Raw genomic sequence first — 26,757 nt, 5'->3', positions numbered from 1 at the left:
ATTAATCCAGGTTTTGCATCTATGGTACATATTTTTAAATGTTAGTTTAACCAGTTTTATAACTTCTACAGGCTGCTTAATGATGCTAGAATGAAACTGCTGAGATATATTTGTCTATTTCTACCTATCAGTGTGAGTTTTTTTATAATGTGCTCATCACCATGATATCTACTGCAAAAATCTTCATAATTCCAAAGGTGTGGTTTCCACAGTCATGAATAGGGCCCTACCAAATTCACAGTCCATTTTTGTAAATTTCATGGTCGTAGTATTTTAAAAATTTTGAATTTCATTATTTCAGATGTTTAAATCTCAAATTTCACAGCGTTGTAACAAAGCACGAATATTTATTGAAAAATGGCAAAATACAAACGTAAAGCCCTTAAGTCAGCACTTCTGAAACTGGGGGGTCCCGACCCAGAAGGGGGTTGCAGAACTATTCTGTGTGCGGGAGTTGGGGGATGTAATGGTATTGCCACCATTACTTCTGCACTGCCTTCCGAACTGGATAGCTGGAGGACGGCAGCTGCTGGATGGGTGCTGAGCTCTGAAGGCAGCATCGCTACCAGGAGCAGTGCAGCCTTCAGAGCTGGATTCCCAGCCAGCAGCCGCTGTTCTCCAGCCACCCAGCTCTGAATGCAGTGCCAACAGCAGCACTAGCACAGAAGTAAGGGTGGCAATACCATACTATGTAACGCTGCTGCTGGCAGCGGCACTGCATTCAGACCTGGAAGCTGCCGCTCTCTGGCCACCCAACTCTGAAGGCAGCACAGAAGTAAGAGTAGCAATACTTCAACCCCTTTACAATAGGCTTGAGACCCCCCTTTTCAGTCGGGTTCCCTAGTTTGAGAAACACAGTGTACATGTATATATACTTTTACCCTACAGAATAAAAGAGTATAGGGTAAAAGTACACAAAAGACCAGATTTCACGGTCCATGACACGTTTTTCATTGCCATTAATTTTGTAGGGTCCTAGATCAACAAAACCAACCAAATACAAATATCATGGTTGATGAACTTTTAAAATTAAATTAAAGTTGTATTCTTTAAAATTCCCTCTCTGCTGTGCAAAGAATGACGTATCTATTGTTTGTATAATCTATCGCTTTCACATGTTTTTTTCTTTTTAAGGATGGCATCATTAAAATTAAAGATCTATCTTTACCTCAGATGATTGGGATAATGGATACTTGTTTTTGCTGCTTGGTAAGAATTTGCTCCTTTTAATGCTGTTTTAATACTTTCAAAACTGGAGGTTAAGTGATTAAGAAAAAGATGTAGGTTTCCTTGGTAAAGAAGGATTTTAGGGTAAATTGATCCATTGAGCAGACACATATTTACATACTGTATGTTTAAATTTGCTGTAACCATTAGTAGTTGGAGTGATAGTTCAGTAATCAGGGTCTCAAGAAACTTTGTGTTCTAAAAGAACCATTAGTTCAAAAAAAAATCTGGGATTTTGACTATAAAGTACTAGAGAGAGATTATAGAATCTTATTTAAATTAGGAAATCTGATCAAATTCTATATATTTTCACTGTGGTTTCTTTACAATACAGATCTTTATATGCATAAGAGGTTATAAAGATATGTTAAAGGAGATGTGCAAATTTATTTTTAATTGAATGTGTAAACATGTATGTGCTAAATGCCACAAAATAATTTTTAAAGGTATATTGGACATGTTTTAAACCAAAACTCTACTGTATTTCATAGTCTATGAAGATATTGAAGGACGTGCCTAGATTATTGAAGCTTTCTCTCTGTTCTCATTTACATCAGTTTCATGTTGTTATACCAGTAGGTCATGGAAAGGAAGCTATGTTTAGACTTGAAATTGTAGAATACTAATATATTTTAGCAGCAAACTACAGTTGTGACTTCTTACTTATGTAATGGAACATTAGAGAAATACATGTATAGTATGTAATTCATGTCCAGTGACAAGCTTACTTCAATAATTCTTGGACTGGGAACTTTGTAGAGGTAGCTTGTTCAACAAGTAAGGTGGTTCATAATGCTCTAGTGTGTGTCCCCTTTCCTTCCTTTGGTCCCCACCTCCACTTCCATAGCCAACAAATGAAGAGATGTTGATGGGTGTCAGATATCCTCATTTGGTCCTTTTTGCTGGATGGAAGGTTGGCACGATATGGAGTCTCTTTGAGGACTGATTTAGACAGGATAAAATAGAAAAGGAATGGGAATATAAAAAAATGCAGACTCAAAAATAAAGTATGTACTTTTATTTTCTTTCTAGATAACATGGTTGGAAGGTCATTCCTTGGCACAAACAGTGTTTACTTGCCTATATATACATAATCCAGACTTCATAGAAGATCCTGCCATGAAGGCTTTTGCTCTGGGGATCCTAAAAATCTGTGATATTGCCAGAGAAAAAGTAAATAAAGCTGCAGTTTTTGAAGAGGTATGTTTCAATATGACCTGTGATTACAATATGTATAGCACCATAATTATTCGTGGTGCTTTACAGAAATTAAAAAATGGCTTGAAGAGTGAAGTTTAGGACTACATTATTGTAGAATGGTCTGGGAGAGTGGCTAATTTTCTTGAACAAAATATCACTGGTCACCTAATTTCTCTTTTTCCTGAATTCATTATTTGCTTTCTATGTGGTAGAATACATGAGTGAGCAAATAAGAATGCTTTTATTCATAAACAGCTTATATGTGAACAGAAAAGATGGCATAGGTCAGTAGAAAATTATTAATGCGGGGATTGCCTGCTATTGAAACCAGATGTTTTTGATCATTAGGATTTTTTTGTTTAGCTTTGAATTTTCTGCCCAGGATAAAGAGACAATGTGCTACACGTGGCACCCTTCCCCTCCCCCCAGTATTGTACTGGGAGTCAGGAGATCTTGTCCTCTGCTCTGTGATTATTTTCCAATCTGTTAATGGTTTTAATACTTTACTTCTTTTTAAAGTGCTTTGAGATTTATGGATGGAAAGTACTATAGAAGAATAGTACTGTTAATATAATATATATTAAAAACTGAACTAGCTTGTAGGAATCTGTACCACAAATATTAAACGGGCCTCCTGAAATTCCCGTTGGTTGCTGTGTAAGACTATAACTGCAATTTTGCATTGGGTGCAGAAATTTAGAAAAAAGTGTAGTTATTGCTGCTGTACTTCAAACATATGTTTTGGCTGAAAGCACCTAATTGTTCCATTTTACATTTAGGAAGATTTTCAGTCCATGACCTATGGGTTTAAAATGGCTAATAGTGTGACAGATCTTCGAGTTACAGGTAAAATTCAGAACTCTGGGGAAAAGAAAAGTCCTGAAATTGTCATGCTTTCAGTTCAGAGATCCATTTAAAAATGTGAATAAAATATGAGCCATTTCTATTATTACGTACATTATTTTCTTCCCATATATTCTGGTCAGAAATTTTCAATATGCATAACTAAAATTTAAAAAATGCTTGAACTGGAATCTTCTAATTTGGCTTGTTTGTAAAATCTGATTGAGATTAACGTAAATAAATTTTGAAAGAAAAATGGTGAGGTAGTTTTAAAGCTGTGGGTATTTAAAGTCAGAATTTTGCATGTATGTGCATTATTTTTGCTGTTCTTTCAGTTGACCTGCATGTAGAGCTGGGGTTCTCAAACTTCATTGCACCAGGACCACCTTCTGACAACAAAGTTACTACATGACCTGGGGGTGGGAGGGAGAGGGAGAGGGATGGAGCCAGTTCCCACCACCCTGGGTGGAGATGGAGCTCAGGCTTCAGCTTCAGCCATGGGTCCTAGCAAAACTAATGCTGGCCCTGGCGACCCCATTAAAACGAGGTCGCGTCCCACTTTGGGGTCCCGACCAACAGTTTGAGAACCGTTGATGTAGAGCAGAGGTCTCCAACGCAGTGCCTGCGGGCGCCATGGCACCTGCCGAGGCATTTTTGTGCACCCACAGATCACCCCACCGCCGAAATGCCACTGAGAAGCGTTGCCATTTCTCGGCACCATTTTGGTGGCAACACTTCTTCCCGCTGCTACTTTTTGCGGCTGCATTTCGGCGGCGGGGTGTCAGGCGCCCGCCACAGCCTTCTGGGAATAGCAATGTGCTATTCCCACAAGAAAGGTTGGGGACCACTGTTGTAGAGAGATTGAGAAAACTTAAGGCATTAAGACAACTTCTTAGTTTTGGATCAATTTGAAAACTCTGAGATGCCTAGAATTTAAGATTGGCTGAGTTCCAGATTTAACCTTTGTCAAGCCAAATAGCTTCATGTTATATTGCAAAGCTCCATTTGTAAAGAAACATTCTTAATGACAACAAATAAATAATTTTCATGCAAGGAACTAGCTTTAATGCAATGATAAGGTTGAGAAGTCAAACTCTTGTTTTGACAATAACTTAAGTGGAAACTAAAACTCTTGAGAGAACATTAGTCTTCTCCAAATGTGCAGTTATTTAGTTAGCTTCTAACAAACAGACATTGGGTGATCTTAACCGTGAATTTCCACAATCTCAATTGAGCACCTGCTCCCTCCTAACTTCCGTGCACATCTGTTGTACCGTAGTTAAGGTGTAGACTTTTGGAGTTTGAAACCTACAGCTTTGGACATCTTAAATCCTTCATTTACATAGGGTTTTTTTGTACACTTGTAGATCTGTGGAGTTCACGAATTTGTTTTTCTGTAAATATTCCCAGCATCTGCATGCCTCTGATGTATGTGTTACCTAACTGTTGGTCCAGTTCCTAAAAAATACATATTCTTAGATTTAAATTTTGGCAACACTGATTACTGAAATTGCATTTGCTTTTGGCGAATTGTCTTCTGTGTGGTCCAAAAAATCAGACACTGAGAGGAAAGGTAGAGAGAGTTCCTTCCTTGAAACAGCTGGAGATAGAGAATGGGTAGGTTCAGATTTGTCAAACATTTATTAGTCACAGACTGATACAAAAGCTGGAGCTATGGTTCAGGGACAGCACCTTAATAAGCATTCTAGCATCATCCCCTTCTTAACAGCTGAGGGTAGGAGTTAGACTTCTCGCAGGTAGCTAGCCCTTGATGTCACCAGTAGGGCTTCTTTGGTGGTGAACTTTGGCCAATAGGTGCTTTTAAATATTTCAGATTTTGAATTAAGCTCACAACTCTCCTCACTCTCTGTTGTATGTGTGCATCTGAGTTTAATCAGAATAACTGATTGTTTTTTAAAAATGTCACTTTTCCAGGCATGCTAAAAGATGTAGAAGATGACATGCAGCGAAGAGTAAAGGTAGTTTTTCTTTAGCTTCCTACTTTTTTATCTGTTATATGTTGAATAGACTTCAAAGAATACGGTTTCCTTTTAGACAAGTTATGTAAGCATATTACAAATTTTTAAGGAACATTACTGTCATCGTGTGTCATTTCCCCCCGGTAATAGTGTCCTCTGGAGGAGAATTGAAATTTTTTTTTGTATGCCTATTTTTGCTTAAGACACTAGCAGACTGTCTATAGCAGGATTCAGAATGTTGTTAGCTAGTACAGACAAGGTTTGTAGGTTTTCAAGTAGGAATAGAAAGGATAGTCTGGTGTAGGAAGTCTGGTCTACTAGACTGGACTGAGACTTGGTAACCTGGATTTAATTCCTGTTTCAGCTGCAAAATTACTGTGTGACTGTAGAAAGTCACTCAGTCTACCCTGTGCCTCAGTTTGCCAGCTGTGAATGGGGGGATACTGTTTCTCTACTCATGGAGGGGAGGGGTGTAAGGATAGGCTTTATTAATGATTGTGGATTGCTCAGATCATATGGCAATATGGGTCATATAAATACCTGTAAAGATAGTTACAAGTCAATTTCAGATGCCTTCTAACCTCAGATTAGAACTGATGTTAATCTTATCTGATTTCAGAAATAGCCAAACAAATTTAATGTTTTTACCTCTATATCTAAGTTATTTTCTAAACAATGGCATCACTTTTTTGCAATTTTATTAATACATTGTGTTTCTAACTCCTTCAATTTTAGAGCACTCGAAGTCGACAAGGAGAAGAGAGAGATCCAGAAGTTGAACTTGAAGTAATGAACCTTTTACAATATTTTGCTGGACTGTATAAAATAGTTCATATTACTTAGATAAATGTTTTCAATAACTAATTTATAGAATTTGTCCTAAAATAGGAAAACCTGTTCTAACATAGATCTTCAAGAAAATAGGGAAGAATTCACTTTGCTGTAACAGCTGCATGGTTATTACTTTTGTGGTAGCACTTAAAACATTAAGTTTGAATGAATGGTACCAGCTTAAGAAGTAGCTGTCCACCAAACTTCCTGGTCTCACACAAGGTGTGTTTGAGTTTTCCTCTTCTGTGTTGGAAGGATGTTGGAGAGTATTGGTGCCATAATGTCATCAGTTCACTTCTTCAGAAACAGAAATTACTTGGAAGATAACTAGGCCAAAAAAGTTGCAAATAGAGTTGGAAAGCAGATACTTTCTACTCTCAAAATAGATAATATGTCTATAAGAGCTGTTTATAAAATCTTGTTTTTAGTTAAATAAATGCCAAATCTTATTTTTTTTTTGAAGGGTTGGCACTTTTTCCTAATTTTTGGTACTTTTTATTTTGTTGTAGCATCAGCAGTGCTTAGCAGTATTCAGCAGAGTGAAGTTTACCCGTGTACTACTGACGGTTCTTATCGCCTTCACCAAAAAAGAGGTACAAATACTCGATATTTCTGCACTTACTCTGTGACCCTGTGAAATGTTCGGGGGTTTTTTTGTTTGTTTTTCATTTTGGAGGGCAAAAAATTGTCACAGAGAATCTCTTACTCCAGTAGCTCACCTCCCTGCAGCAGCACCATCGACTTGGGGGCATGGGTGAACTCTGAAGAGTAGCAGCCCACTTTCCACCAGCACCAATATATTCCTTCTTAGTTCTTAGGAAGTTATACGGCCTTGCACAGAAATATGCTGTTGATCAGGTAATAACAAAACAAACAAATCTGTTGATGAGCCTGGAAAATTCTCTTTAAGCAAATAGAACCTGAAAGATAAGGTTTCCAGGAAGACTATCATTAACAGGTGACTAGCAGTAATTTTTTTGTGGGAAATCATGATGGATTTTCCCTTTTTGAGGTTCTGAATTTCTATCCAGGCTTCACTGGTGGTTGGGAGAGGAAGGGGTCAGCGTCAGGGCTGTGCACCAGTCTACCAGCTCTCATGAGCTTGAGATTTCCATGGGATGGATTGGGGGTGGGGTGGAAAAATGACCCTTTTTAGGGCTGAGAGATAGAATTGGGGTAGGCTGGATGAGACTAAGAGTTGTGTTTTTATTTCCCTCCGATTTGTCTGGTTTTGTTACTTTTTGCAGTGGAGGGAGGTAATTTGCTCTTGCGTGCTCTCCTGGAGTTCCCTACTTAAGTATTTAGCTGCAGCAGCTACACCCTGAACAGCATAAAAGAGCCTTAAACTTAGTGAAAATCAGGTGCAAGTATTTTAAAGATGCAGAGGAGGCTAGAGCACTTATGGAGGAAATTGCACTCTGAATTTAATCAGTAGCAGTATAAATAATAGCGTTAGCTCTTATGTCAGGGCTCTGATAGATAGATAGGTGTGTTTGTGTTCCACAACCAAATCCTGATTTTCAGAACTGTTATGGGTGACTGCTCACAAACTGGGCCATTCATTCACATGTGGTCAAATATTTCTCACTTTATATTCTTCATTTAGTTCATGGTCAAGATTGATCGATTGCATTTGGGGTCTGCTTTGCAGCCTGTTTTGTAGCAGATCTGTGTTAAGGCATTGTGTCAAGTATGAGAGGGGTAGCCATGTTAGTCTGTATCCACAAAATCAATGAGGAGTCTGGTGGCACCTTAAAGACTAACAGATTTATTTGGGCATCAACTTTAGTGGGTAAAAAACCCACTTCTTCAGATGCATGGAGTGAAAATTACAGATCGTTACAGTGTAATTTTCACTCCATGCATCTGAAGAAGTGGGTTTTTTACCCACGAAAGCTTATGCCCAAATAAATCTGTTAATCTTTAAGGTGCCACTGGACTCTTCATTGGTTTTTAAGGCATTGTGTTTGTTAAGACAAAGCTACAGAAAGTGAATATTTATCTTGCACTGTTTTTTATTAATATCAGTTTCTGGCCTGGTTAAGTTTCTATCAGACTATTTTTCTGTTTGAGTTTTTATAAATCTCTTCTAAAACAGCATATTTAAATTTTACTTGTAATATTTATCTTGTATCAAGGACAATTAACCCAGATTTTTTAAAACTGAGCATTTATGTTCCCAGCAAGCAGTTTAAACACATGCTCAATAATCCTAATAAAGTAGGTGTAGATCTAAAATGTCAGAACATTGTGTATTTCAGTAGATTATAAATCTTTACCTTCTAATCAGCAATTTGGCATCAGGATTTTCTAACATTTTGAAGCAGTTTTATGGTACTTAAGGATCCATTAACGTAGAACATTTAAGGACTCCTTATTTTCTAATGAGAGGGGTATATTTCCACCAAGAGAAACTATCACTGTTGCAAGAGTGCTTCCCTTATAAACTGACAAAACTCAGAACATAGAGAATGTGCTTCTGACACATACTAGCTTATCAGTGAAGTCTCACTGATTAAGGGTTATCTAGAGGTTGTACAAGCGATACATTGGATGGATACATTAAAACCTATTGGATCAAAAATGTAGTGTGTTCTTTTTAAAAAGAAATCCCATATATCTGGGTTCCGATTCTTGGGAAGGTTACGGAATTTGCTTTCGTACTGACTTAGGTCACGAAGCATGTGAAAATGTTCTGTTATATTTTCCAGACAAGTGCAGTTGCAGAAGCTCAGAAACTAATGACTCAAGCAGCTGACCTACTTTCTGCCATCCACAACTCATTACATCATGGTATCCAGGCTCAGAATGATACTACAAAAGGAGGTAAGCATCAGGGTTAGTAGTTCTCTCCTGCCTGGAACGTAGTGTCCTTGTGATAGGCTGGGCCTTCTCTAGGCCACTCTCAGGCAGTTTTAGAGTCTCTTCGCCTTCCAAAGTCCTTTCCCACTTGGGAACCATACTGCAGCCTTTCCAGGTACTCTGGTGTTCCTGTAAAAATTTGGTTTGTTTATGGTGGTCTGGCATGGCTGGACACTGGGTTGAGATTTATTTTCAACCCCTGCCCTGCGGTGATGAGCTTGTCCTGGATCTAAGTCGTTGTGGGCAGCGGACTCTTGTCAGCTGTTTTTTCTCTCAGCGGCTCTGTAGCAAGAATCAGCTACTTCTGAGGCACTGCTAACTATCATAGAATCCTAAAACTGTAGGACTGGAAGAGACTACAATAGGTTGTCTACTCCAGTCCCCTGCACTATGACAGGAGGACTAAGTATTATCTAGACCATTCCTGACAGCTGTTTGTCTAACCTATTCTGAAAAACCTCCAATGATGGAGATTCCATGACCTCCATAGATAATTTGTTCCAATGCTTAAATATCCTTACAGTTAGGAAGTTTTCCTAACGTCTAACCTACATCTCCCTTGCTGCAATTTATGCCCATTACTTCTTGTCCTGTCCTCAGTGGTTAAGGAGAACCATTTATCACCCTCCTCTTTATAATAACCTTTTATGTACTTGAAGACACTTTTCATGTCCTCCGTCAGTCTTCTCTTCTCCAGACTAAACTAACTCAATTTTTTCAATCTTCCCTCATAGGTCATGTTTTCTAGACCTTTAATCATTTTTGTTACTCTTCTCTGGACTTTCTCCAATTTGTCCACATCATTCCTGAAATGTGGCATCCAGAACTGGACACAGTACTCCAGTTGAAGCCTTATCAGGTTACATAAGAAGTCTGGCAGAGCTAGGAACTGAACCCAGATTCTCAGGTGTCCAAGCACATGCCTTGACCACAAGACTAGACCTTTCTACTTCTCTTGTAGCACAACTAAATAATTACCTGAGGGATCACCTCCCTTCCTGATCAGATAAGCTGGATCCTCTTTGTTATGAAAGAGATGGCAGTGGCTGGTGGCATGGCATTCTCTATGAGGGCTCAGAGACTCTGGAACTAGCTCTTCCTGCTGCTCCAAAATAGCCAAATTTCCTTTCAGAGTGATAAGATGGGTGAGGTAATATCTTTTACACGGCTATAGCTACACAACAAATTTCCTTTCAGGCGTGGTGCAATGACATCTCTTTGGGTTTTTGGAGAGAATTGAGTGTTTGCTTCCCAAAAGGATAATAAAGTAGAAAGGAGTTTTTATAGTGGCTGGCTGGCTGGCTGAGATCCTGTTTGAATTTCTATTTTAATACTGCTGGAATTTTGTTGTACTACAAAGTATGAGTTAGGGTACCTAGAGCTCATAAGTGTTTATTATTTAAATAAATTATTACTATATTAAATAAATCTCTGATGGAAATTTATCCAGGCCAAAATGCTGCTGTTTAAGGCAAAAAAAGGGGGCAGCATAGTATAAATTTTGGCTTTTTTTTTTTTTTTTTTTGGCGGGGGAGGGCGGAGCTTTGGCTTAAAACAAGGCCTCAACACAGATCTGCTGCCAAGAAAGACCAGATCCAATTTTTATTTTTCAAGAGAGACAGGAAGATAAGGGTTTAAAGTGTCACTAAACAAAATGTCATTTTGTTGATCCCTTCTAATTTGTTATAATTCAGGGTGCTTAAGTAGACAGATTGTATTGCTATTTATTCCTTGGCAGAGACAAATATTCTAATAACTACAATAGCACCAGTACTAAGTAAGAAGACATCTCTTCATTTAATGTGGGGTTGGGAAGAAATGATGGAATCCATATAGGATGTTCATAAAATTGCAAGAAAAAACATTTTACATTTTTAATGTGTAGAAAATAAGGATTGCCATTAGTAAGGTTTTAAATATCAGCTGTTTGATAAATATTTTTTCTGACCCAATTCTTAATGGATATATTTTTAAATGATGTTTCTGCTTGTGTGACAATAAGAGAAATTCACTATGGAGAGTCTTAAGGCTTGTCTATACTACCCGCTGGATCGGCAGGCAGCAATCGATCCAGTGGGATCGACCACTGAGCACTCTCCCATCAACTCTGGTACTTCACCAGAACGAGGAGCGCAAACAGAGTAGACGGGAGAGCATCAGCTGTCGACTGACCACAGTGAAGACACTCTGTCAGAATTCAGCAGAGTAGGTCTAAGTACGTCGACTTCAGCTACGCTATTCACATAACTGAAGTTGCGTATCTTAGATCGACCCCGCGCAGTAGGGTAGACAAGCCCTTAGGCTATGTCTACGCTACTGTGGTAAGTCGACCTATGCTGTGCAACTCCAGCTACGTGACTAGCGTAGCTGGAGTCAACGTACCTTAGGTCGAGTTACCATGGGGTCTACGCTCTCCCATTGACTTACTTTACTCTTCTCGTCGGCGGTAGAGTACAGGGGTCGACTGGAGAGCGAACTGCTGTCGATTTGGCGGGTCTTCACTAGACCCACTAAATCGACCACCGGTGGATCGATCTCAGAGCATCGATCCCAGCTGTAGTGGAGACCTGCAGTTAGACAGACTTTACCTTAGGGGATATTAGGAAAACTGTAGAAGGAACTTATTTGTAATCTCTGTAAAACTGAAGAACCTCTGGGAATAGAGTAGAAACAGTACGACAATATAAAGTCTTTAAATATCTACACTCCCTGCACCACTCTTCTAAAGACTTAATCCCTTGATTTTTTTTTTTTTTTTTTTAACTTTCATTTGTATAAGTCAGTTTAGTTCATGAACTGACTAGCAATTAGTACACTATGGACATGGAAGTATAGGTTTCCTCATACTGCCAGACAACTTTGTCACGGGCAGGGGGGACCATTTGTAAAAGTGAGACGGTAGCATGGATTCCATTTAATATTAAGCCTCTCTGCTGAGCCTAATGGAAAAGGGCGCTTGTTGGGTGGTGGCTGATTGGTTTTTTGTGATGTATATTATGTCCAAAAGAAGTGGACTGAGACCAATATCTCATATTATGTAGGCCACCAAACAGTGAACAGAGGGTAATGAATGTCAGGCACTACTAATCCTGGTTAAATCTGAACCAACTATTGAACACAGTTTACGCATACTTCATTATGATATCCAGTAACTGAGACCAGAATCTCTGATCCATGTATTTCCCAAACTCAGTTATTAAAAAATAATGCATTTTGTTCCTTCCTGCATGTTATAAGATTGTTCTCTAAATTTATTCTAAGCAATTGATTTTTATTTTATTTTTTTTACATTCATGTTGGCAAGCTGAAACACCTAAATTGTTATCTTGACCACTTACACCAGACCCGCTTCCCAAAATATGCAATAATAACTATATATTTTATGTACTTTGTTTTGCTCCTTTACTCAGTTGTCTATGCAGATGTATATTGTAACTTGAATTCAACTTAAAAAAAAAACCCACCCCAAAATCCCTTAACCATAAAGTCATATTACTTTTACAGTTCTCTGTTGAATTCTGATAGACGTCTTAGTCAGCTGTCTGAAAAGAGGAAAGGTTTGAAAACTTGTTTTTTGCCTCATGAGAGAAATGTTAATTAAATATTTAGATAATGAGAGGCTTGCTAACTTTATATTTTTTTTTTTTTTTTTTTTTTTTTTTTTTACAAACCATGAGATTTGAAGGAGTCTATCATATGACTCCAGGATTATAGAGACTTGCAAACATTTGCTATTTAGTAATACGAGGAGCAGATTTGCATTTCTGCCAAATGCCACTACTTAACCTGACATAGTACAAAGTAGATGATTAAATGAAGAATGTGAATCATTTGGGTTACATAAAGGCCCTGTTGTGTTCCCCTACCCATGTGAGGACACCCCTCCCTTGTGTAAAGGGAAATAGTTGAATTTTTTCTCTTTCCCATGGACTATGACAGGGGTTAGCAGATCCAGGAGTGGGCAGACAAATCAGGACCCTGATGATGAGTTCCTTTTATTAAGTGCACTAAAGGCAGGTCTACACTACCGCTTAAGTTGATCTAACTTACATCACTCAGGGTATGTCTTCACTACCCGCTGGATCGGCGGGCAGCGATCGATCCAGTGGGGATCGATTTATTGCATGTAGTCTAGACGTGATAAATCGGCCCCCGAGCGCTTTCCCATCGGCTCCCGTACTCCTGCACCGCGAGAGGCGCAGGCAGAGTCGACTGGGGAGTGGCAGCAGTCTACTCACCACGGTGAAGACACCATGGTAAATTGATCTAAGTACGTCGACTTCAGCTACGTTATTCACGTAGCTGAAGTTGCGTAACTAAGATTGATCCCCACCCTTAGTGTAGACCAAGGCTCGGTGGTGTGAAAAAGACACCCTCCTGAGTGATGCAAGTTACAGCGACCCAAGCACTGTCCACACTGGCATTATGTGCAGCTGCGCCAATGTAGCGCTTCTGGTGTAGACCTGCTCTAAGATATGGGACGATGTTCAGACTATGCAGCTAGTTTGTAGAAAGGTAAGTACTTTTAACTAGTAAACTGCTTTTACTAGGGTGCATTTTTAAATAATGAATCTTCTGATAGTTGTAATAATTGAGTAATTAGTATAGTAATCTAAATGTAATTCAGTTTAATTTACAAGAGAAAATTGTTCATTTTAATTTTTGGAATAGCTTCCTTTCATAACCAGCATGCCTTATGAGATACTTAATTTGGATAAATGAATGGTTTGTTTTATACTTGGAAGTTTAAAAAAAGTTCAGAAAACGCAAATCACATAAAATCCTCCTTCATCTGTCTTTTTTTTTTTAAAGATCATCCTATTATGATGGGTTTTGAGCCCCTTGTTAACCAGAGGTTGCTCCCTCCAACTTTTCCTCGATATGCAAAAATAATTAAAAGGGAAGAAATGGTCAACTATTTTTCGAAACTTATAGACAGAATAAAAACTGTATGTGAAGTGGTCAACTTAACTAATTTGCACTGTATACTGGTGAGTGTGAATACTGCTTATTATCTTTATGTAAATAGAGATAAGAGCTTATTATCTAGCTCTTTCAAAAAAGGAATGATTTCATATATATGTTTGTTATTGTTCATAGAACAGAGGTTGTTTGTTTAAAACTTCAGTTTTTCCCTCCTTTGTAAAACCCTCTTAGAAGTTTGAAATTACATTTCTTCCTGCTACTTACTACTTTTCCTTTTAGCAAATATCTTTTTTTTCCCTTTCCTATTCCTTTGCTCTCCATCTCTTGTTAAATCATAATTACAGATAATGATGGAGCACAGTAGGATTAATTAACTTGTCTTCCTGTTCTAATTGGAAAGAAAGCTGCATCTATAGCAGCAGAACACAATATAGTCCTTATAGCAAGGGTGGGCAAACTTTTTGGCCTGGGAGCCACATCTAGGTATGGAAATTGTATGGCAGGCCATGAATGCTCACGAAATTGGGGGTAAGGGTGTGGGAGGGGGTGAGGGGTCTGGGAGGGGGCCAGAAATGAGGAGTTCAGGGTGTGGGAGGGGGCTCTGGGCTAGTGCCGGGGGGTGGTGAGAGCTCTGGGGTGGGGATGCAGGAGGGTGATCTTGGGACCGAGGGGTTCGGAGGGCGGGAGGGGGAATAAGGGCTGGAGTGGGGGGTGAGGGCTCCGGCTGGGGGTGTGGGCTCTGGTGTGGGGCCGTGGATGAGGGGTTTGGGGTACAGGAGGGGGCTCCAGGCTGGGATCGAGGGGTTCAGCGGGTGGGAGGGGGATCAGGGCTGGGGCAGGGGGTTGCCGGGGCCGGGGGCAGATGGGTGCAGGTTCCGGGTGGTGCTTACCTCAATCATCTCCCGGAAGGAGCGGCATGTCCCCTCTCCGGCTTCTACGTGGAGGTGCGGCCAGGCACCTCTGCGCGCTGCCCTGTTCACAGGCGCTGCCCCCACAGCTCCCATTGGCCAGGAACCGCAGCCAATGGGAGCTGCGGGGGGCGGGGCTTGGGGTATGGGTAGGAGCAGGAGGGGGCACGTGGTGGCTGCTTCCCGGGAGCCACGTGGAGCTACAGCACACACAGAGCGGGGCAAGCCCCCGACCTGCTCCCTGGCAGGAGCTTGAGAGCCAGATTAAAAGTTCTGGGGGGCCAGATGTGGCCTGCGGGCCAGTTTGCCGATCCCTTTCTTACAGTATTGAAGAGGATACTGACTTTTCTTCCGCTTTTTTTATTTCTTCCCAGCAGTGAGTGAGTTAATACAGTTTTTAGAATTCTGATAAGCAATATTCCATCCCAAGTTATTGCATAGATTTAAAATAAGCACTTAACTCCATGGTTAACTCCATCCCTGTTCAGAGACTCGCAAATACATGTTTAACTTTAAGCATAAATTCTTTCCAGCCTAACAGAGGCTTTCCAAAATTAGGGCCTGTAAAAGTTAAGATGGGTTTAAATGTTTGGTCTACATTTTTATTTTCTAACATTTCACTGAATTACAAAAGAGGCATGGTTGCACTAGGCAGAGTTCCAAGAAAGAGGACAAAGATCTTTTAAACATTATAATAACTTTGTATTAGACATGCTGTCTGTAATGCTAATAAACTGCTCATTTTCATAAAACAGTTGATATTAGTTGAATAGTCAGTCCTCTCCTGTCATTTACACAACTCAAGTTGGAGATGACCTTAACAGTTTGATAGTGTGTGTTTTATAATTTTATCATACTGTTGGTAGTTGGAAGGAATTTTAATAATCTTCTAGTTTTATTCAATAAGATTTAGGATTTTAAAAACTTCTGTACTTTAAGACAAAATCATATATCAACTGCAAAATGTATTGTTTGTTTTTTAAGCTTATTCACACTTATTTCATATTAAAGATTTAACTCTTTTTCATACATTTCAAACTGGTATATTAACCTTACTTCTCTTTCCATCCTAAATGTAAATTAGGATTTTTTCTGTGAATTTAGCGAGCAATCACCTTGTGTTCTTTCAAGATCTCTCTTACAGGCAAGTCCTAATTTATAATGAAATGTCTCTTACATTTTTATAGCAGCACTAGAATAAAATAATCACTTCATTTAAGAACCTACATTATTCTTGTTTTAAAAGTTCAAATTATATAGTTGATATCAACACAGTCATTAGTATGAAAGATTTAAAACAAAAATTGAACTCTTCAGATTTTTGTGTATCAAATGTTTGTTTTTTATTTTGAATAGCTGGCAGTCTAAATACAGTATTGTTTTAATTTATTGTTGATTAACTTGAGCAAATGTGTTGTGAAGATGGTATGAACACAGAGTTAAATCCACTTCTCTTGCAGTAAGCCAGGAGTGTGCAGACACTCTTGTAAAGCCTCTCCATCTGCATCTCCCCTGTGCAGTCTCAGTGTGGGATTTAATTAGTGTAGTGAGCCTCGTGCTCATCCTCCACCCGTGGCTGAATTTCACCCACAGCGTATTCCTACTGCTACATGAAGGTTGGGAAAGAACTGAATGTGTGTAGCCTTTTCACTCCTCAGTGTTCCCTGAAATAATACTGTAAGCTTTATTGACCCAGAGTAAAATACCTTCTTACAGCAGGTTTTGCTTTGAACAGGGGTATCCAGATGTCAGAACTTGATTATCTTTGATCCTGGAGCTCATGGAAAAAGAATTTTTTGTTTGTTGGTTTGTTTGGTTTTTTTGTGGGAAATTGTGAAATGCTGTTTTTTAAATTTTCCACAGAATATTTTGGTTTTTAAATGAAAAACCAAAAACCTATAAAACTCTAATTGAAAAAACAAAACTTTTCAGACTTAAAATAATTTGTGCTCAAGAAAACAAAAAATGATAATTTTTTTAAAAACCAAAGATATAAAAATTACCAAAAATGTTTTTCAGTTTTTGGTTGTTCCGCAGAAAACTGGAAGATTTTGACCAAAATTAAAATTTTTCATTTTGGTCAAAAAGCTATTTTTTGTTGGAAAAACTGTTTGAGAATTTTAGATAGCTCTAAATGTCAAGCTGAGTGAGGGGAAAGAGAAGGAGGGTTCACCTCACAGTGCCACTAATTTACATCCAAATGAAACATTACTCCTCGCCTAATCTCTGGGCAGGTAAGGAGCATTGTTAGCAGGGTCCCATCTACTGTCTGAAACATCAGAGAACATATGTAACAATGACCCATGGTTAGGGGAGTGGCTGAAAGGAGGCAAGACAGCTATTACAGACCAAAGCAAATGTGAACAGCTGGGGAGGCTTGCAAGAGGCGCCTGTAACTTGCAAAACTCCTAAACTGCGTTGAAGCAGACACCTTCTTCTTATAGTGTCATAGCTCCATTCAAGTCATAACTGCACTTGTAGTTTACGTCAGCTGAGATTCTTCCTTTCGAACAGGCAAGTTCCTCAGCTGTGGAGCTCCTAAGGTGCCTACCAGCAGATCCTGCTTCACATGCACTTTAAGAGTGCTGCAGCAGGGGGATTCTGTGGTCATGGAGGGGAAAGTAAAATGGGAACCGGGCAATGGCTTCGGAGGCAAAAGAAAACGTAGCTAAATAGAAGTCATTGCAAGGCAAGTTCCTTTTCCACACCTCTCCTATTGTCTGCTTTTTCTCCTGCCTTCTGGGGCAATGCTTAGCCTCTTCTCTGCCACTCCCCAACGGATCCTGGCCAGCAATCTGTGTAGCACACATAGGAATTCATGTGTCAAACCTTCAGAATAGAGGACAACTCTATTATTAGTGCAGCTGTAGAATCAGTTTGCATGCTGGGCCTCCATGATTGTAAGCTGAGAGTGAGGTGAGCAGTGCTCACTGCCCCTGTTGCCTCGGGGATGAGGACTCCCTACATACCCACCTATTTTGGGTCTCTCACCTACCAAACCATTTAACTTTCTGAAATAATGTAACTACTGTAGTTACTTTACAAATCGACTATTTTTAAAAAAAGTAATTTCTAAAAATAGATGATTAACTTCAAAAAAATCTTTTCCTTCCAGACTACATTCCTTGTGGATAACAAGAAGGTGTTTGGTACGCATCTCATACAAGATATGGTGAAAGATGCATTAAGATCTTTTGTCAGTCCTCCAGTACTTTCTCCTAAGTAAGTAGAGCAGCGTGGGTTCTGTCTATTTAAGTATCAGTACAAAATATTTCACATGCCTTTCTGTTTAAAAAGAAGAACCAAAACCCCAGTTGAGCTAGATACAACTGATTATATGTTTTTCTATAAGTAGAGAATCTTAATGTTTGTGTTTGAAGAAGTCACATAAAAATTTCAATGGTGGTTACAGTGGTGGATTAGCCACTTGGCCAACGGGGGGAAAGTGATAGCGCTCTGCCCACCCAGCGCTCCTGCCAGGTAGTAGGGACGGGGCACGGGGGCTTGCCCTGCTCCACCTTCCTGGCAGTCCTGCTGGGAAGTGGGGGAAGCCCCCGGACCCCAACCCTGCTCCCCGGCAGGAGTGCTGGGTGGGGCCGGGGCAAGCCCCCTTGCTCTGAACCCATTTTCCCAGCAGGAGCACCAGGGGAGGGAATGGCAGGAAGAAGAGGTGGGGAGGGGCCCCCACTTGCTCTGGGCCCTAATCCGCCTCTGGGTGGTTATTATAGTACTCCAGGTTCTCCATGAATTTTGTCCCGTATAAATCAGTGTCCTCCAACTCTTTCATTCTGTGTACTATTTTATAAGAGAGACACCCCCGCTCCCCCCGCTAATGGATATGTTGTCTCCCAACTCCCTAAGTTTGCACTGATTTGTTTCTCAAAATGTTGCATTCTGGGGCTCTCTTACTGAATCTGCACACCATAGTTGGAAAACCACTGACAGGCTAGAAACCTCTGACTGCTAGACACTGGGACTGGATGTCAGGAGATGTGGATCACTCAATAAATTGACCTATTTTGCTCATTCCTTTTAGCATCTGGCACCAGCCACTGTCAGAAGACAAGATACTGGACTAGATGGACCATTGGTTTGACCTAGTATGATGGTCATTCTTAGGTTCTTATGACGTAGATAGTATAGGTTGTCCTCTTTTTTTTTTTTTTTCCCTAACATAGCTAAAGTCAGTATCTCCTCTCTTAACTGAGTAACGGTCAGTATTTAGAGCAATCGTTGTTTCATTTGATATCACTCTGGCTGTTTCCTTATAGATGTTGTCTGTATAACAACCATCAGGCTAAGGACTACATTGATTCTTTTGTGACCCATTGTGTTCGGGTAAGTGTCAGTTGTCTGACAAAGGCCTTTAATACATATTTAGGCACTGTCAAAGGAATTCAGCTCCTGTGAAAATGAGATTGAGATACCTAACTTTAGGCCAGAATTTTTAAACCTGGATTCCTAAATTCTTAACCTTTTGGAAACAAACATAACTGTTGCAATTTGCAATCCCAGGACCATCATATGGGGGACAGGTTTTGTAGTAATTTATAAAATGGGTATACATCTCTAGTAATGGAAAGTAATTTCATGTAACCTGCAAACACATACTGTTTTTCAAAAAGTGTAAATATTTATCCTTCTATCCAGTTTGGAGATGTCTGTTTAGTATCTGTGTTTGAAGAGCTTAATGTATTGAAAAACACAGCACAATGTAAAAATCTGAGAAAATGTATTTAGGCATGAATCCTTTCACACATCCTGCTTGGTTGCATATTTACTGTGACTCAATCTGTAAATAAAAATACATTATGTGGGATACCTTTAGGTTTAAAATTCATCAGTGGTTCTTCTATTTCAGCCGTTCTGTAGTCTGATTCAAATCCATGGACACAATAGGGCTCGCCAGAGAGATAAACTGGGTCATATTCTTGAAGAATTTGCCACTCTGCAGGATGAGGTAACGTAGCAGCCAGGAGGCCAGCAGGCTTCATCCTCCTGTGTGTTTTTTCCACAATATCTTGTGTTGGGCTTCCTGTAAATGAATGAAGGTTTGTTCCCCCACCATAACCTTTAACGTCTGTTTCTTAACCTTAAAATACTCTGCTTCTGCTCCCTGCACTTGTTAAAGCTGCCAGTGCGCACAAGGTTAACAGAGTAAAGAAGCTTGGTTCTAAGCCACTTTAAATTCAGAGCACATCTTGTTTCAAAGATGAAATTGCATCTATACAAAATGAATGTATAATATATTAATTGCAAATCTGTGTAACAAAACTGATTTCTTAAAGTGTAAAATGTTACATAATACATAAAATACATAAAACTTACATTTACCTCCCTATCATCCAACATTAAAGAATACATACTTAAATCATCTATGAAACTGTTTCCGAATTGGAGGATGATTGACCTTGGTGGGAGGTTGTGTTTCACTTGTAGGAGTTGGATTTATTTTTTAAGAGATAATGAAAAACACTACTTTCCAGGCTTTGCATGTTAAGAGACAGAGCAGAGGAGTGTGGAACGGGAAGATTTTTGTTGCCTTTGTGGTGGGTCAGTGTTCCATGGGGGTGCTTAGTAGAGGGGTTTGTCAGTATTGCTCTTGAGGTGTTTCTTCCTGAGTAAACAGTTTGTTGTTGTGTTATTTTGTTTAGGACTATGGAGGCTCTCTCAATTGTAGTATTTCATGATAAAAAAAAACTGAAACTCTTCAGACATTTAGCCTAAAATAAAAACAATAGAAGATTCTTTATTTTTATATTATTTTGCATGCTGAAGCCATATTCTAGTGATTTTTTTTTTTTTTTTACAACTTGGTGCTGTGAAGTTCCCAGAAATATTGTCAATTACCTCTATGATATTGTAACCTAACAAGCTGTTGCTCCTGGTCTCACAGTTGCACATAGTATGTGGCTACAATACTCATGCTGGTTTGCCAAACGTTAGTAAATTTGACTATTCAATAATTAAAACCTTCAATAAAATTAAATCATTTGTCAGTGAATATGGCAGTGCAGTATAGAAAAATGTTTATCATCTTCTACCCCAGACAGTGAGTAAATTACATAACCCAGATTTATGTGCTTTTTGGACTGCTGAAGTCACGGTCTGTGAAAACTGATTTCCCTTGTTAATATGTAATATGGATTTATTGACCTTATTTTCATTTAGAATTTTGTGAGGGTTTTAATTGTGGTAAAACCATGAATATTGTTTCTCAGTATGTTCTCACTTTCCTGTAGCTGTGCTATTTTTACTGAACAGTTTTCTGTGTCTTTTTCTGGTAGGCAGAGAAAGTAGATGCAGCACTTCACAGTATGCTGCTGAAACAGGAACCCCAAAGGCAACATCTGGCTTGTTTGGGGACCTGGGTCCTCTACCATAATCTCCGCATCATGATACAGTATCTTCTGAGTGGCTTTGAATTGGAACTTTACAGTATGCATGAGTATTATTACATATACTGGTAAGAATACACATTATTAAAAGCTTTGGGGGGAATGTTCCCACAGAGCCCAGCCTGTAAATGTATAGAACAGTGTTAGGCCAAAGTTTAAACTGGGACTTAGAACAATTCTCTCATCCCAGACTGACTGCACAAAATATTTAGTCTCACTGCATCATAAAAATTAGAGATGGGGGAAAAACCTATTGGGCCATCTCGTCCCTTCTCCCATGTTTGTTCTCTACAATGTATTCATTAACGCACTGTCCAGATCACTACTTGGCTCCTTATTTAGCTTGTTCTAATAGAACATCTCTCATGAAAGTGGTTTAGTCACATGAGAAGCAATGCTGACTGTGGCAGTAAGCATAGATTTAAAAGGAAAAAACACTACCTGCTTCTGGTTTATATTCTCTTCCCTTCCAACAACGCTAATCTCATTAGATATTTTTAACATTTAGACACATTGAACTGAGAGATCATTTTAAAGCGTGCTGTCTGAAAAGTGACTATTTAAAAACAACATCTTACTCCGAATGTATCCCCTGTCTATACCCAGAGCAGTACCTTCTGTTTTTAGTGAAAAAGAGTGTGTGTGTGGGTGAGGTAATATCTTTTATTGGACCAACTTATTTTAGTGAAAAAGTAAGATTGCAGTGTGCAGAAACAACATACATGCTTTTCTATTATACTCCTTCCACCTTGAACTACTTTCCATAGGAGGAGATGGCCAAAAGGAAAGAAAAATATGTTTTAAATGGCTTGTGTGTAATGGACCAATAAAGCACTCATATCTTAAACTGACATTTTAATGCTATTTTTTTAAACTCAGTTGAAAATAAATTCTAATGTATAGTACATACTGTACTGTTACTCTTCAAAGGACTACATACTACTTGCATCTGGTAAGGGAAAGTCAAATCCCCTACATCAGAGTGTTTATAAAAAGTTGCATTAGGAAAAGAAACTATAAAATACATTTTCATTAACATCAAGACTAGTATCCTGTCTTCTGATAGTGGCCAGAGCCAGATGCTTCAGAGAGAATGAACAGAATAGGACAGTTTTGAGTGATCCATCCCGTCGTCCAGTTCCAGGTTCTGGTAGTTGGAGGTTTAGGGACACTGGGAACATGGGGTTGCATCACTGACACTCTTGGCTAATAGTCATTGATGAACTTATCCTCCATGAACTTACCTAATCCTTTTTTGAACCCAGTTATACCTTTTGGCCTTCACTGCATCCCCTGGCAATGAGTTTCACAGGTTGACTGTGCATTGTGCTACTTCTTGTGTTATATGAAGGGGTAAATAATGCTTCCCTATTCACTTTTTCCATGCCATTCATGATTTTATAGACCTATCATGCCCCTGCACTTAGTATTCTCTTTTCTAAGATGACCAGTCCCAGTCTCTTTAATCTCTCCTTCTATGGAAGCTGTTCCACGCTCTTAATCATTTTCATTGCCCATCTGTGTACCTTTTCCAATTCAAATATCTTTTTTGAGATGGGGTGACCAGAACTGCATGAAGTATTCAAGCTGTGGGAGTACTATAGATTTATGTAGTGCATTATGATATTTTCTGTTTTTATTGTCAATCCCTTTCCTAACATTGTTAGCTTTTTTGACTGCCACTGCACGTTGAGCAGAAGTTTTCAGAGAACTATCCACGATGACTCCAAGGTATTTCTTGGGTGGTAAGAGCTAATTTTGATCCCATCATGTTGTATGTACAGTTGGAATTATTTTCTCCAATGTGCATTACTTTGCACTTATCAACATTGAATTTCATCTGCCATTTTGTTGCCCAGTCATCCAGTTTAGTGAGATCCCTCTGTAACTCTTTGCAGTCAGCTTTGGACTTCGCTATCTTGAGTAATTTTGTGTCATCTGCAAATTTTGCCTCTTCACTGTTCTTGTGCCCCTTTTCCAGATATTACAAATTCCAGATCTTACTGAGGGTGTGAGACAATCCTTAATTTTATAATACTACCATTGATGCCAGTCTATGAATTTGGCTACCAGGGGTAGTAAGGGCAATAAAACTGGTTCCATGTTGGAATTTCGTAATTTACTTTCAAACTAAGGCATTTGAAGAAAACATTATAGTAACTAATGAATTTGTTGCTATTTGATTTTAGTAGATTTTTCTTTAAGGCCAGAAGGGACCATTAGGTTAGTCTGACCTACTATATACCAGGCCAGTAAATTTCACCCACTTACCCCTGTATTGAGCCCCACAGCTTGTGTTTGGCTAACACATATCTTCCAGAAAGGCCTTCACTCTTGATTTGAAGATAGATTTCAATAGATGGAGATTCCATCACTTCCCTTGGTAGTTTGTTCCAGTAGTTAATAACCCTTACTGTTAAAAATGTGTGCCTTATTTCTTATTTGAATTTGTTTGGCTTTAACTTGCAGCCGTTGGTTCTTGTTATGCCTTTCTCTACTAGATTAAAGAAACCTTTTAGTGCCTGGGATTTTCTCCCCATTAAGGTACTTATACATTGTAGCAATTATGATTAGTATCCATTTGCTGATGATCTTTTTTCTCCACTTTTAATGACTGTACATCTTAGTACTATAGTTTAACTATGATAAGTACCCATTCAAATTGATCTTTAAGTGAAGACCAAAAAAATATTGTTGTTTAAGAAAATAATACTCAGTTGAAGCATTCATCAGAATTCTGTCAGTAACAACATTTTTGGACTGAACTATGAATTTTTTTGAAGACTTACGTTTATTTTTACTTTTCATGCTCTGCACTCCTAGAGCTCCTAGAGTAGTTTTCCCACCACCTTTGCTATTAGTTTGAAAGAAGGCCAGAACTTTGTTCATAAGATGTAGTACCACTTTAGGAATCTCTTGCAGAATTCTGTGTGTAATGGTTGAATATTAATTAATTCCTGGGCTTCCTTAAAGTGATAATCCATGATTTTACTTATTAAAAATTGTAATGCTTGAAATTAGGGCTGTCAAGCAATTAAAAAAACTAATCACGATTAATCGTGCAATTAATCGTGCTGTTAATAATAGAATACCATTTATTTAAATATTTTTGGATGTTGTCTACATTTTCAAATATATTGATTTCAATTACAACACAGAATACAACGTTACAGTGCTCACTTTATTTTTTGATTACAAATATTTGCACTGTAAAAAAACAAAAGTAGTATTTTTCAGTTCACCTAATACAAGTACTGTAGTGCAGTCTCTTTATCATGAAAGTTGAACTTACAAGTGTAGAATCATGTACAAAAAATAGCTACATTCAAAAATAAAACAATGGAAAACTTTAGAGCCTATGAGTCCGCTCAGTCCTATTTCTTGTTCAGCCAATCGCTCAGACAAACAAGTTTGTTTACATTTGCAGGAGATAATGCTGCCTGCTTCTTGTTTACAGTGTCACTTGAAAGTGAGAACATGCATTCGCGTGGCACTGTTGTAGCAGACGTCATAAGATATTTACGTGCCAGAGGTGCTAAAGATTCATGTGTCCCTTCATGCTTCAACCACCATTCCAGAGGACATGCATCCATGGTGATGACAGGTTTTGCTCGATAACAATCCAAAGTAGTGCGGACTGACACATGTTCATTTTCATCATCTGAGTCAGATACCACCAGCAGAAGGTTGATTTTCTTTTTTGGTGGTTCGGGTTCTGTAGTTTTCACATCAAAGTGTTGTTCTTTTAAGACTTTTGAAAGCATTCTCCTCACCTCATCCCTCTCAGATTCTGGAAGGCACTTCAGATTCTTAAACCTTGGGTCGAGTGCTGTAGCTATCTTTAGAAATCTCATATTGGTACCTTCTTTGCATTTTGTCAAATCTGTTCTTAAAATGAACAACATATGCTGGGTTATCATCTGAGACTGCTATAACATGAAATATATGAGCAGGAGACATGCATTTCTTTCCCAAGGAGTTCAGTCGCAAATTTAATTAACGCATTATTTTTTTAACGAGCGTCATCAGCATGGAAGCATGTCCTCTGGAATGGTGGCCGAGGCATGAAGGGGCATACAAATGTTTAGCATATCTGGCCCATAAATACCTTGCAATGATGGCTACAAAATTGCCATGCGAATGCCTGTTCTCACTTTCAGGTAACATAAATAAGAAGCGGGCAGCATTATCTCCCATAAATGTAAACAAACTTGTTTGTCTGAGTAATTGGCTGAACAAGAAGTAGGACTGAGTGGACGTATAGGCTCTAAAGTTTTACATTGTTTTGTTTTGGAGTGCAGTTATGTAACAAAATATATATATATTTATAAATTGCACTTTCATGATAAAGAGATTGCACTACAGTACTTGTATGAGGTGAATTGAAAAATACTATTTCTTTTGTTTATCATTTTTACAATGCAAATATTTGTAATCAAAAATAATAATATACAGTGAGCACTGTACACTTTGTATTCTGTTTTGTAATTGAAATCAATATATTTGAAAATGTAGAAAAATATCCAAAAATATTTAATAAATTTCTATTGATATTCTATTGTTTAACAGTGCAATTAAAACTGTGATATTAATGGCAATTTTAGTGAGCTGTAGCTCATGAAAGCTTATGCTCAAATAAATTGGTTAGTCTCTAAGGTGCCACAAGTACTCCTTTTCTTTTTGCGAATACAGACTAACACGGCTGTTACTCTGAAACCTTTAAAATCATGATTAATTTTTTTTAGTTAATCGCGTGAGTTAACTGCATTTGAAGCATTGTCAATATTTTAAAAAAAATACTAGTTTAAAAAAAATTTAGAAGGGACTCCTTTAAAATACGTAGTCTCTGTAATTTAATATGTACTGTTCCTAAACTCTTGGATTATTTAAGTATTAGTCTGAAGTCTTTTTAAAGATTTTTGAAATGGTTAGAAGTCATCTAACTGAATATTTACACAATACCATGGCTTTGATTTAAACTAGCAAAAGAACAAAAGTCATTTTATACCATCACTGAGCTTTATGGTCAAGGAAATATCAATTGAGTATAGCCATCTGTTTTCTTCATGAAAGAAAATGCACAATGTGTAATAACAGCACATGCATTATATATAGTTTGCTGTGTAGTATGTAATAGCTGGATACTATTTTATTGTAGGTATCTGTCTGAGTTTCTGTATGCCTGGCTGATGTCAACACTGAGCCGTGCTGATAGCTCTCAAATGGCAGAAGAGAGAATAATGGAAGAGCAGCAGAAAGGCCGTAGTAGTAAGAAAACAAAGAAAAAGAAAAAAGGTAGAATAGATTTAGTGTTTCTTTTATTTCTCTCATACTGGCATTATAGCTGTGTAACTTCACTGACCTCAAGTGGTATGTCTGCACTGCAATGTAAGCCCAGGGTTAGTGGGACTCAAGTCAGCTGACCCATGTTAGGGAATCCTGGGCATGAGTATCTACATTGTATTTTAACCCAGTGTTGGTACTTTTCTAACCCATGCTCAAACCTAGGGCTTTTGCATTCACACTGCAGTGCGCAGACCCGAGTCAAAGTAAACATATCCCAGAGTCCCTAGCGCCATTCCC

The 26,757-nt window shown here is 38.6% G+C and overlaps 1 protein-coding gene across 4 annotated transcripts in view; it reads left to right on the top strand.

The window, feature by feature from the left end:
* NAA35 (N-alpha-acetyltransferase 35, NatC auxiliary subunit) overlaps positions 1 to 26,757 on the top strand; it is a 52,570-nt gene that overhangs the window by 20,053 nt on the left and 5,760 nt on the right. For all 4 annotated transcript variants that reach the window (XM_043547341.1, XM_027827907.3, XM_037901768.2 and 1 more), the window contains exons 5-18: positions 1,135 to 1,209; positions 2,260 to 2,427; positions 3,207 to 3,273; positions 5,206 to 5,249; positions 5,985 to 6,035; positions 6,590 to 6,673; positions 8,792 to 8,906; positions 13,755 to 13,933; positions 15,861 to 15,920; positions 17,892 to 17,998; positions 19,048 to 19,114; positions 19,638 to 19,736; positions 21,064 to 21,242; positions 26,333 to 26,469. In XM_043547341.1, the coding sequence (XP_043403276.1) occupies positions 1,135 to 1,209; positions 2,260 to 2,427; positions 3,207 to 3,273; positions 5,206 to 5,249; positions 5,985 to 6,035; positions 6,590 to 6,673; positions 8,792 to 8,906; positions 13,755 to 13,933; positions 15,861 to 15,920; positions 17,892 to 17,998; positions 19,048 to 19,114; positions 19,638 to 19,736; positions 21,064 to 21,242; positions 26,333 to 26,469 (1,432 nt within the window). The remainder of the gene's footprint in view (positions 1 to 1,134; positions 1,210 to 2,259; positions 2,428 to 3,206; positions 3,274 to 5,205; positions 5,250 to 5,984; positions 6,036 to 6,589; positions 6,674 to 8,791; positions 8,907 to 13,754; positions 13,934 to 15,860; positions 15,921 to 17,891; positions 17,999 to 19,047; positions 19,115 to 19,637; positions 19,737 to 21,063; positions 21,243 to 26,332; positions 26,470 to 26,757) is intronic.

Source organism: Chelonia mydas, chromosome 5 (assembly GCF_015237465.2).
Source record: "Chelonia mydas isolate rCheMyd1 chromosome 5, rCheMyd1.pri.v2, whole genome shotgun sequence".
Lineage (NCBI taxonomy): Eukaryota > Metazoa > Chordata > Testudines > Cheloniidae > Chelonia > Chelonia mydas.
Note: the sequence above shows the minus strand (reverse complement) of the source record. Positions and strands in the feature narration are given on the sequence as shown.